Here is a 13,418-nt window from a genome sequence, read left to right as displayed (position 1 = left end):
ATATTTGCTCTATAAGTGGCATTCACTCTATAAGACACACAGACATTTCTACCAACTTTTTTTGGGTGGGGTGCATCTTTTAGTCTGAAAAATATGGTATTTCTACAAATGATTAGACCTGGGGATTAATGCTGTTTAAATTCAGTGCAAATTGTGACCAGCATTTTAATGTATTTTTACAAAAGCAAGTAATTTATTATTCTGATGTGGTAAACTTCACATTCAACAATTAGTTTCAATAAATATGCAGAATTACAATTTAAAGAATTGCTGGGTCATTGACTAAAATATGATGGTCTGACTATTAATTAGAATGTTCCTCTGAGAATTACAATTAATCAACTTTATGCCAGTTAAATTTCAATAATCATATTAGGCTCTTCCATTGTCTAATAAACAATATCAGAAAATAATATATCTCAACCTGTCCATAATTGTAACCAGTACATCTATAAAACTTTGGAGAGTGAATTAAAAACTTCAGTATCTATTTGGAATAGTATAGCATTTTGTTAAATTAGTTTAATTAATTTTTCATGAAAGATTAACATTTTTGGAAGCATTTTATTATTTTTTGCAAAGGTAGCTCAGCCAGCTTTTTCTTATACTGCATATAATAGCTTATTCATTATACAGTGGTACCTCTACGTAGCAATGCCTCTACTTACAAACTTTTCTAGATAAGAACCGGGTGTTCAAGATTTTTTTTGCCTCTTCTCAAGAACCATTTTCCACTTACAAACCTGAGCCTCCAAAACTGTAACCGGAAAGGGCAGGGAGAAGCCTCTCTCGGAATCTCTTGGGAGGAAATCCACAGTAACTGAATTTAAACATGCCTGGGATAAACATATATCCATCCTAAGATAAAATACAGAAAATAGTATAAGGGCAGACTAGATGGACCATGAGGTCTTTTTCTGCCGTCAGACTTCTATGTTTCTATGTTTCTAAATAGGGCCGGAAAAGGCGGGGAGAAGCCTCATTGGGGCCTCTAGGAATCTCCTGGGAGGAAACAGGGCCTCCACTCTCCCTGTGGTTTCCCCAATCACACACATAATTGCTTTTACATTGATTACTATGGGGAAAATTGCTTTTTCTTACAAACCTTTCTACTTAAGAATCTGGTCACGGAACAAATTAAGTTCGTAAGTAGAGGTATCACTGTAATTACTTAAATCATTTTGTCCTGTATCCAGGACACATTTGGTTATAAGCAAAATATTATAGATACTGTCAAGCCTTAGCAGTGAAAGCATTTGGCTAACTTTTAACTGGGTTGAGAGGCCAAGCAGATCTGCCCCTGATTAGAATTGGACAGGGAACTTTAAAGGAAAAGAAGGGCTTGAAGCTAGACTGGGAAGTTATCTCATAAAAAAGCAATGGCAAATTGCTTCTTTGTTATCAACCCATATCTACAAAATCATGGGGAATTTAGTTTATCTTGGAAGATTTTTATCAATTATATGTAGTATATTTATCTGCAGTATTTTTTTCTCTTTTTCCTATCAAGATCCTATAATCTTCTGCACAGATATACTTGATAGAGAGCTTATATTTAATGATCTATCTACAACAATTAAAGTCATGATAAATTATGATTAACTCCTTCAGCTTTGAGAATACAGAATTACATACAGTTTATGAGGGAACGTATTCATATCAAAAGTAATGGAACAGAAGGCAAAAACTAACATTTAGAACTATATTTCTGAGGTTACAAACTTGCTAAAAATAAGAAACTGAACATACAGTATATAAATGGGTTCAGTTAAGAACAACTTAAAGCTATATCCAATGGGTCATCATTATTTTTCTTCCGCTATAATGCTTTGTATCCTTCCCTTATACAGGCAACCCTCAACTTTTGACTACAATTGAGCACAAAATTCCCATTACTAAAGAAAACAATTGTTAAGTGAATTTTGCTCCATTTTACAATCCTTCTTGTCACAATTAAGCAAATCACTACAGTTGTTAAGTTAGTAACATGGTTTTAAGCGAATCTGGCTTCCCCATTGATTTTGCTTATGAGGACATTGCAAAAGGAGATCACATATTCCTTGGACATTGCAACCATCATAAATACATGCCAGCTGTTGAGCATCACTCCGTTGATGCTGCAATATTGTGAATGAAAAACAGTCATAAGTCACATTTCCCAAGGATGTTGTAACTTTGAACAGTCACTAAATGAATGGTTGTAAATCGAGTACCTATAAATCTTTGTACTGTCGCCAAGAGGATACTGAAGGTTGAAGATAGTTCTGGTGGGGGAAGCAAAATATGAAAATAGCAGAAATATAACATGAACTGTAGCACATGTGCCCTACGAAAGTCTTATGTGCATCTCTGACCTCTCCAAAAGTTAGCAAATGTTAACTTTTAATGTAGTAACTGGGGACAATTTTAAAAATTAAAAGTAATAAAAACTACATTTGAATGATATGTAAATCAGATAAACATTAATTTTGCTCTCCTATATTTTTGGACTGTAATCTCTAATGCAGATGTCTTCAAACTTGGCAACTTTAAGACTTGTAGACTTCAACTCCCAGAATTCTCCATGCTGGCTGGAAAATACTGAGAGTTGAAGTTGACAAGTCTTAAAGTTGACAAGTTTGGGGACCCCTGTTCTAATGTATTATAGCATTCAAATACAACCATTGGTTAAAATATTATTGTACACTGTTATTTAAAACCAAATCATTAAAAAAATAATTAAAATTAGAAAATTGTTCTTCCCGGTATTTCATTTGATAAAAATAAACAACCAAAATTTAAAAGCATTTTCTGGGTATAATTTTCAAGTCAGTTATTTGCATGCCATGAAGCCTACTGTGATTCTTGCTATTCAGCATAATGTGGGACTCTATTAAAAACTTCCTTTAACTCAAAGCGTATTTTCTTAACACCATTTTAATAATCTATTAAGGAAGATGTCTGATTGGAATTGATAAGCTTATGAAAAAAAATTGTTTTGATAAAATCCATGCTAGCATCTGGCAGTACAGTACAGTACAAAGCAACTACAGTAGCTTTTTATTATGTACTCTAGAATCTCAGCATTGGAATGGTACATATTGTAATATGCTGATTTTAAAAAAAGATGTGATGTAACGCTGCCATTCCGTACTTTCATGCAGTCATATTAATACCAAAGGAGCAATGATTAATGTGTGTGATATATCCAATTGCCCGTGATCTTAACAAAGTTTCCTTTTCAAATTTGTCTTTTTTTCTCTTCATTAGCCCCACTGATTTAACTGTCCTTCCTTTTTTTCCTCTCTCTTTGAAATTGTTTACTAAATACTTTTAAAATCCCTTCCTCTAAGCCACACCTGAGTATTTTAGGGTATCCAGGCTACAAACAGATCACATGAGAAATAAAAAATCATATGTAGTGTAGTCCACAGACACAATACAACTGCATTGTTATAATTTTGAAGGCAATTTGTTTTTCAATGCATGTGTGTGGGTGCGTATGTATGTGGGTACATATCTATGAACTCCCAGAGTCCTAGTTTCTCATGTAGGCCATTGAGAAACACCGTCGCCCCCTTGTAGGTTTTGAGCTTTTCCCTATTAGTTCCTTATTAAGATTTTAGATAATGTGCTTTACTATTGTAGAATGTTAGCTTGAAATGTTTAGAGAAATATTAAAAAGGCAGAATATGAAATTTCTCTGGATGAGAAATGGAGAAATGTGCTCCGTCCTGAAAGCAGCCACGACTTTCCTTACCAGCCCACAGTAGATGTCAGCACTTAAGAGATAAGTTCTAGCTCTATTCATAAGCAATTTAAGAGATAAATTCTATTCTAGTTTTATTCATAAGCAAATTCTCTGCAGCAAGGTCTGAACAAAGGTAGGATTAGCCCTCAGCTAACTAGGAATTGCCCAACAAGCCCTTTCATTTCATCAGTTAAATTTCAACCAAACCTGGGAGATGAGACAACCTATAGAGCCAGCAATGACCCCTAAAACAGCCAATAGAATACATGTTCTTGCACAGGAACAGCAAGCTCAAGTTCAAACCCCAAGAGAAGGTATAAATACTCCCTACTCTCAACTCTTTGTCGTCAGCTGCCCACAATCACACCTGCTTGATGGTTCTGCTTCACCATAAAACCATACAGTAGTCCCTCACCTATCGCTGGTGTTACGTTCCAGGTGAAATCCGCGATGGGGAATTTATTGACTGATAGTACTTATTTAAGTATTTATATTGTAATTGTTTGGTAAGTTTTCATTGTTTTAAACCCTTCCCACACAGTATTTATTTTAGATACAGTATTTAAATACAGTATTTACAATTTTAGATATATTTTTTTTGAAAAACCTGCCGATCGAGTTTGGCGGGCTGTTTAAATCTGCCGATCAACTTCCTCAGAAACCCGCGAACCAGCGAAGATCCGCAAATGATTTTTCTCATTAATACTTCTTGAAAACCTGCGATGAAGTGAAGCCGCAGTAGGTGAAGCGCGGTATAGCGAGGGACTACTGTATTTCCAATCAGCCTCCATTTTGTCTCCAGTGCCTTTCTTCTGGCTTGGAAGTGAACCAGATGGATATTTCTTCCAACAGCTTTATTTCCTCTTAAAAGCAAGAGTTCCAACATTGTATTTTTTTCTCCCAACATTCCTGCCTCACCATTCTTTATTCCAAACCATGCCTATATATTGGATTTTATTTGTAGCTCTCAAAATTAGGATAAAAGTGGTTAGGAATAGTTTATTATTAAGATATTATAAAACATTGCACTTGTGACGTTTTTCTTTAAATTACATTAGCTCTCTAGTTTGCAAAACATGTGACTCAATTAAAACATGAAATTCAATTACACCAAATAAATCTAAACCATTTTAATAAACTAATATAAAAAGTCTAGTAGAACATCATTTTTTTTAAAAAAAGCTTAATATAAAGGATGAGTAAAATAATTAAAATAAACATATGCAAGCCAAAGGCTAGGAAAACAAAACCCTTGCCTAAATACTTTTGGGATTAGGATGGGAAATAATTTGGTTATTTCCTTAATTATTTTAGGGATAAACAATCAACTCCCGCTATCAGCTGGCTGCCAATAGAAATCCGCGGAGCCCCACCACCACCAGCCCGCACCTGACTGTGACGAAAGCGATTATGATTCTCCTCCCCTCCCCCCCCCCCCCCCGATGAGATCATACCCAAATTCATCCTTTTCACCCGCTTCACTCCCGAAGCCTTTTCCGCCATCTTTTGTTAGGGTCGACGGCTTCTGTACAACGGCTTTAAACTTGCCGCCGTCACCACTGCTCTAAAGGGAGAAACCCTCGTCTAAAATGGCGTCGCTCGTTTCAGCGTCCGAAGGCGGTCCTCAAATGGCGCCAGTCGCGCTTGCGCGTTAAAGAGCGGCCGTCGGGAGAGTGGGGTGGGCTGGTGATTTCCATTGTATTACTGGAGGAGAGAAAAGCCTTGAAGGTGGTCGCGGCTCTTTGGGCGAGCGACGGGTCATGGAGCCGGATCCTGTAGAAGGGGACGGGTATGGGGGTAGCCACCACGAAGGAACCGGCGGGTCTTCCCCACCGCTGAGCGGACTCACCGCCTCTCAGCGCCGGGCCGAGATTCGCCGGCGAAAGCTCCTGATGAACTCGGAGGATCGGATCAATCGCATCATGGGCTTCCATCGGCCTAAGGCGGGTGAGGACGGGGAGTGGCCTGGGATCGGGTGGGGGTAAGGTGGGAACCGGGCGAGGAAAGCCGCGGCCGGAGAGAGGCGGGGATTTGGCTGCAGGGCCCCTTCCCTCCCTCTTCTCAAAGCCCCCAAGCCCGGTTTTAAAATCTGTGTGTCTGTTGCAGCAAAACTTTGTTTCCAGCAACACTGCAAACCTCTGGCTTAGGTAGCAGCCAGATGTTTTGGCGCTTTGAACTCCTCAAATTTATTTTATTTTATTTATTTGTTTTGTCCAATATTTAAAGAATATACTTAGGTAGAATATTAAAGGGAGAATAGAGGAGAAAATATAGGAGTAAAATATAACTATGAGAGAATAGCAGAAAAAGATATAGGGATAGAAGAGAAGATATAGGAGATATAGGAGAGACAATAGGACAGGGGACAGTAGGCACATATAAAAGGAGTCGTCATTCTTGGATAATGGAAATTTAATGGAATTGTTTTCTGAATACGTTTTAAACCCCATTATTTGTTTAAAGGTGATCAGCCATAGTCAAATAGTTACACAGGGTAGGTTGTTTGGGAACCGCCTTCTCATATTTGGGAAGGGAACAAAGTCAAATTTGCATGGCTTTCATTAAAAACACGGTGTCTGTGAGTTCAATCGATCAAGAAAACTTCATCTTAGTGAAAAGCATTTCAGTGTAATTAATTGGTAGTTACCTTAGTTGCTATCTTAAATTTGTTGAAGGGAGTTGAGATTTAATCTTGCCAGTAGCAATGGATGCTACCCTGCTGACACTCCCCTTGCAGCTGAAAATGCAAGCTCTAATAATAAAAATAAAATAAGGTAGACCTCAGTAAACCACAGCCACAACTAAAATTTCCATTGCTAAGCAAGACATTTGTAAAGTGACTTTTACCCTCATTTTCTGACATTTTTTGTTGTTGCCATAGTTGCTAAGTGAATCACTGCAGTTGTTAAATGGCTCATATGAGGTTTTAAGTCAATCTGGCTTCCACCCTTCACTTTGCTTGTTGGAAGCCTTCTAGGAAGGTTACAGATGGTGAACACTGCCTCCACAGTGTTCATCTGTCTCCATCTGCCATCTGTTTATGACAGTTCTACTACATGCCAATTGCCTGAATTTTGATTATGTGACCATAGGGATGCTACAGTGGTTGTAAATGTGAAAAACGGTCATTAGTCACTTTTAGTGCCATTGTAATTTCAAATAGTTATTAAACAAATGGTTATAAGTGGAGGACTACTTATAGACTAATAGAAAAATGGGACTAAAATTAAATATAAAGAAGACCAAATTAATGACATCAAGTAGAGTAACCAGCCTTAGAAGATATTGCAATAGTAGATAGTTTCTGCTTTTTGGATCAAGCAGCAACAGTTAAAGAAATCACACATGCCACAGAATAGGGTAAAACAACCATGAAGGCCTTGGAAAATATGTTCATATATCATGATCTCTCTTATCTATAAAGATCAGAATTATGTAAACCAAGTATTCTTCGTGACAGAATAGGTATCATTTTAAGATGACTTTATTGTGAGCTAGGTATGCATTAAAGTTGATTTCATGAAGATTTCTAAGCATGGTTAGAGAATATCCTAATTCTTAAGATACTTAACAGGCTATGAGGATAAGTCCAAGTCTAGTCCACAGATGTCATGTTGCCGTCATGACATTTTATTACATTTTCCCCATTCACAGAGCTGGGGTGGGCGGGGCCTGTGTGTGATGCATCCAGCCTGCAGCCTGCCACTTTGATGCCGCTATGCTAGGCAGCACATTTGATATTTTAAATATTTTTTTCAATGCACAAATGATAAGCTAATGTGAAATTGTGATTGAGAGATGATTGGGGGGGGGGATTTACTCATTTCTTTTGCGCAATCGAAAGATATACACCACTGTATTTTTGCATACAGCATAGCTTTATAATTACATTTAAGTTGTACATAGATAATTTCTGTGGCTTCTCCTTATTATTGGCATTGGAATATTTGAGCATATGATCCTTTGAGAAGCAAGAAAAAATTGAGGGAGTTGTGAAAATATGTGTATGAGTATGTATGTGTGTGTATTCTTTTATATTTAAATAGTTTTCATCCTTTTCAGATTGGGATGCACTCTAAAATTCACTGCATATTTGCTAATGTCTCTGAGAGCTACAGATAAAACTATTAGAAAAAACAACATTATTAATTTGTAAAATATTAATTATATATTGCACAATTCCTAAAAATATATTCTGTGCATAAAATATTGCTGAACATACATACAGTAAGATATACTTGAGTTTTAGCTATTCAATTAATGACCTTTTGAAGTTATGACAATACCGAAAAAATATTATGACTGGTCTTCTTATATATGACCATCACAGTTCTCTCAGTGATCAAAATTTGGGTGCTTGGTAACTGGCATATATTTATGCCTATTTCAGTGTCCCACGATCACATATTCAATACTGTATTTTCCACCTTCAAATCAAGGACCTCCTGTAGTTTCCTCTGCTGAATCTGTTACAATTATGGGCAGCTTATAATATATTTATATTTAAAGAAGTGCACATAGGAAAGAATTAATTTTAAATGTGGCTAGGTAGAAAATGACTCTGGTTAACTGAAGATCATTTGTTGACATCTTGTACTGTATCCCATGCCTCTAAGAATTTATTATCAACTTCAAATTCATGGTAGTTTTTGTTCTATTCTCTTTAGATGAAGACACTCATTCAGAAACTAAGCTTCAACTGGAACAAGATAAACCAATTTCCCTTCCTGCTCCTGTTTCCAAGCGGGTTGTGCTTGGTGATACAGTCTGCAACTTATCAGGAACTGCTGACCACACAAGCAGTTTAGCAGAGCACAAAGGAGAGAAAATAGACTTATTTAGCAAAACTCATGAAGTTGGTAGCGATGGCAGCAGTGAGCTCCGGCAACGCAGTAGAGGGGAACTGTTGGACGTTCCACAGAGAGGACCACGCCATGGATTAGATCAGTATTTATCAAGATTTGATGAAGCGATGAAGCTTAGAAACCAGCTGATGAATGAGAAGCCAAGTCAAGAAAATGGAAGCATTGTGGAGGAATTCGATTCCTTTCACATTTTTAGATTGGTGGGTTGTGTACTCCTTGCCATTGGCGTTAGAGTTTTTGTATGCAAATATTTGGTAAGTTGTTGTTTTTTAAAAATATATATATACTAGTTTCATTTTCTCCCTTTTTTTGGTCTTTGTTCCCTTGCTAACAGGCATGTAAAGTAATGCATGTATGGCATATTTATGCTGAATAATTAGTTTCTCATGCCTAATAGATTCAGGTCCAAATCCATAAAACCTATTGTTTCTAGCAGTAATTATTAAGAACTGTATAAAAGTGTGTTCTTCAGAGCATCTTTACAGTAAGTAAATATAGGTAGTCCTCACTTAATGACCACAGTTGGGCCATTCCATTGCTAAGTGATGCAGTCGTTAAGCAAAACGTCAGATGATCATGCCAGATGTACGATGTCGGGTCTCCTATAGTTGTTAAGCAATTCACTTGTGGTCATTGAACATGGCATAATGTGACCACAACTTGCAACTTACTGCCAGCTTCTCCATTGTTTTTACTTGTTGGAATCCAGCTGTGAAGCTGATCATTGGCACTCACATGATCATGCGATGCTGTATCTTTTATAAATGTGCGCCACTTGTAAAGCGACTGCTGGTGATGTAATCATATTAGAAACAATGTCATGGAATTGTAACTTATTACAGGTAGTCCTCGACTTAACAATAGTTCATTTAGTGACCATTCAGAGTTACAATGGCACTGAGAAAAGTGACTTAGGACCATTTTTCACACTTATGACCCTTGCAGCATTCTGATCATGTGATTTGTATTTGGATGCTTGACCACTGGTTCATGTTTATGACAGTTGCAGTATCCCGGGGTCCTGTGATTTTTATTTGTGAACGTCTGACAAGTAAAGTCAATGGGGAAGCCAGATTCACTTAAGAAATGTGGCCAGAACAGTCGAAAAAACGTACTTAACGAATTTCTCAGCTAGCAACATAAATTCTGGGCTCAACTGTGATCATAAGCTGAGCACTACCTGTATTGCAATTCATTTTTGTCATCAATTAAAGATTAGAAGGGGATGGAAATCCAGGTAGAAAGCAGTGGCTATCTTTTTTGTAAACCATTTGAATAGTCCTAAAGCACAGTTGGCAACCATCCCTTCAAAGAAATCCTAACGCATTTTAATATTATGCACTGCAAGTGCAAAGAATTTTGTGTTTGAAATAAGTGATAGGCCTGGTTTAATTATCATTAATATATTGCCGCTCCAAAGAGGGGCGGCATAAAAATCTAAATAATAATAATAATAATATTGGGCACAGTGCCAAAGGATCTCAGTGGATATTTGAAAACCATCGGAATTGACAAAATCTCCATCTGTCAGTTGCAAAAGGCTGCTTTACTGGGATCGGCAAACATAATTCGCCGCTACATCACACAGTCCTTGGTGCTTGATAAGTGCCCGACTGGTGATGAAATACGAAATCTAGCATAGTGATCTCGTTTGCTGTGTTGTATTGACATAATAGTAGTAGTAGTAGTAATAATAATAATAATAATAATAATAATAATAATAATAATAATTAACTTATCATAGATAACCATCCTCTACCCATCTCCATAGCAATAATTAAATATATTTAATGCCTGTGAGTTATTATTAAATGCAATGTGTTCGATTAAATTTTTTTTAAAGTGCTTTTTTAAAAAAATTTAAATCATTGAAATATTCTGCAAGAAATAGAAGCTTTCCTTGAAAGCATCCATTTGGTATGCTTTCTCATGATTATTTGTTAAAGTATATAATCGTTTATTTTGTATTTTTCTCTACAGTCAATATTTGCTCCATTCCTTACTTTACAACTTGCATACATGGGACTGTCGAAGTATTTCCCTAAGGTAAGCATTTTATTAGAAAAATCAAAATATTTCTAACTTGGAGTTACCAAAGATGGAGGATTCCCTTTAGTGATGACTGAGGTGGTAGACTTAGACTTCTGCCACACGAATCCCAGTGGCAGGTTAGGTCCCACAGAGTTGGTCTTCTCCGGGTCCCGTCGACTAAACAATGTCGTCTGGCGGGACCCAGGGGAAGAGCCTTCTCTGGTGGCTCCAACCCTCTGGAATCAACTCCCCCCAGAGATTGGGACTGCCCCCACCCTCCTTGCCTTTCGTAAACCTCTTAAAACCCACCTCTGTCGTCAGGCTTGGGGGAACTGAGACATTCCCCCCCTTGCCTATGTAACTTTGTGCATGATATGACTGTGTGTATGTATTTTATCTACTGGGTTTGGGGGTTTTTAGACTTTGTAATGTAAAACTGTTATTTTATATTTTAATTAGAAACATAGAAACATAGAAGTCTGACGGCAGAAAAAGACCTCATGGTCCATCTAGTCTGCCCTTATACTATTTTCTGTATTTTATCTTAGGATGGATATATGTTTATCCCAGGCATGTTTAAATTCAGTTACTGTGGATTTATCTACCACGTCTGCTGGAAGTTTGTTCCAAGGATCTACTACTCTTTCAGAAAAATAATATTTTCTCTTAGAATTGTTACTATGTATTGTTTTTATCACTGTTGTGAGCCGCCCCGAGTCTACGGAGAGGGGCGGCATACAAATCTAATTAATAATAATAACAACAACAACAACAACAACAATAATAATAATAATAGACTTGGGAGATTTATGTTCTCAGTCAACCATATAGTTCTTTGGATGATTCTAGGCTAATTGTTTCCTTATTTGGAACAAGTTATGGGAAAAGAAGAATAGGTTTTATAACATTTAAAATGAAATAAGATGCTTTAAGATGAAAGTTCTAAAAAATTAAACTTTGTTGGGTTTTCTTTCTTTCTTTTGCAGAGTGAAAAGAAGACAAAAACCACAGTATTAACTGCTGCTCTTTTACTGTCTGGGATCCCTGCAGAAGTAATTAGTCGTTCCATGGACACTTACAGCAAAATGGGGGATGTCTTTACAGATCTTTGTGTTTATTTCTTTACTTTCATTTTCTGTCATGAACTGCTTGGGGTTTTTGGCTCAGAAGTGCCATGATAATAGCTGTGGGATTCAATGTATCAGCAGGACTATTTTAGTCTTGAGTTCATTCCCACCCCTCTGTAAATATACAAACAGGGTTAAATGTTCATCAGTTCTTTATTTCTTAATTCAGTGTACTTTAATCACAGTTACGAAGGAAAAGCCACATTCCCAACTATGAGGGCGAATTATTACAAGTTAGGTACAGTATCATATGTGTGATCTCAAACATGGAAGACTAACAATGTTTCAAAAGCAGGCCTTGCTATCAAGGAAGGCATTAGTTTTCCCACTATTGCAGATGCAACCTTGGACATGAAACCCCAAGACAATGGAGGTGTTTGGTTGACCGAATTTCACTTTATAGCTTTGTTCCAGAATTCTTGCTTGCAGAACGTACGTTGAAGCTCCTGTTGAGCAAAAGGTGGGGAAGCTATTTTGGCTTGTTCATCCATTTCATGTGCCCCTTAAAACACTGGGTTAAGTACTCTGCAACATCATACAAAGGGCACAGGCAGTTGAAAGGGATAGTAGGTAGTGCTTCTCTTTCTTCTATTCGAAGCCCATGCTTGAAACTTGATCTTTTTTACAAATGGAACAAGACCTACTGTAGATCAATCCAGAACGATTTCTTAAGGTCATTCCTCTATGTTAATATTTGTCACTTCAATATAAAGGTTCATACTTCAAACAAGTGGCATAGGCTGATAAAATTCAGAGGCTTCTGATTTTAGGAATGTAATTAGACTGGATTAAATTATTATTTTATTGTCTTCATTATAGGTGGTAATGTTTTGTTGATAATATAGAAAGGTGAGTTTAAAAATAGCAGTGCAAACTAACTTGACACATGTACATTCCCATTTTAATTGGAATCTTGCTATTTTTGTTTACATAAATTATGAATATGCTGCATTAAATGGAAACTGAAGATTGAAATACTGGTCTTTGGGTTATTAGCTTTGAGTAGTTAAGTGTCACAAACTATTCATCTTTTATTCATTTCAGTCAATCTTTAATTTTTTTCTTTGTACAAATTAGGTCAAGCTTTCGGTATCTTATTCCATATATTTTCTTTTCAAGAATATGCGCATGTGACATTTAGCACCTAAACACCAAGGTTCACTGCAGTTCAAGAAGGTACAAATTAATATTTTATCCCAGTGTTAGTCAAGTGTTTAATATGCATAACATTTTAGAAAACAGGTAGCAGAGAATATGGTATGTTTATAGTAGAAGGCTAATTTTAAAATATATAAATTGGTTCTTATAAACCCATCCGAAAACAATTACTTAAAATATCTTCCACTGAAATTAGCAAATCCTGATGTTCCTTTTTGAAATGTTTTGTTTCTTGGCCTCCTTTTTAGTCTTGTATTTATACAAGCAATTTTCCACGTTTTCATTTCACATTTATGTAGCCAATCACAACGGCTATAAAATATGGCAGACTGTATTAATTGTTCTTAATTTATGGGCTGAAGGATATGTGTCATGTATTTGCATTCTTTTTTTATGTTACAGTTCTTCCCTATCTTCATCCTGTCATTGTTATGTAAATGTAGTCCATTCTCAGTATCTATCTTGCAAAGATTTGGAAATTAATCAAAGACAGAAATTATACAGTGG

At 36.5% G+C, this 13,418-nt stretch overlaps 1 protein-coding gene across 1 annotated transcript; it reads left to right on the top strand.

Moving 5' to 3' along the window:
* The first annotated feature begins 5,298 nt into the window (after positions 1-5,298).
* Positions 5,299-12,728, top strand: CAMLG (calcium modulating ligand). The gene is made up of 4 exons (XM_070739234.1): positions 5,299-5,677; positions 8,398-8,849; positions 10,576-10,641; positions 11,613-12,728. Exons 1-4 carry the CDS (start codon positions 5,491-5,493, stop codon positions 11,802-11,804), a joined length of 897 nt encoding a protein of 298 aa, XP_070595335.1. The 5' UTR covers positions 5,299-5,490; the 3' UTR covers positions 11,805-12,728.
* The last annotated feature ends 690 nt before the right edge of the window (positions 12,729-13,418 follow it).

Source organism: Erythrolamprus reginae, chromosome 2, assembly GCF_031021105.1.
Source record: "Erythrolamprus reginae isolate rEryReg1 chromosome 2, rEryReg1.hap1, whole genome shotgun sequence".
NCBI lineage: Eukaryota > Metazoa > Chordata > Lepidosauria > Squamata > Dipsadidae > Erythrolamprus > Erythrolamprus reginae.
The sequence above is the reverse complement of the archived record's forward strand: the minus strand, read 5'-3'. Positions and strand labels throughout refer to the sequence as shown.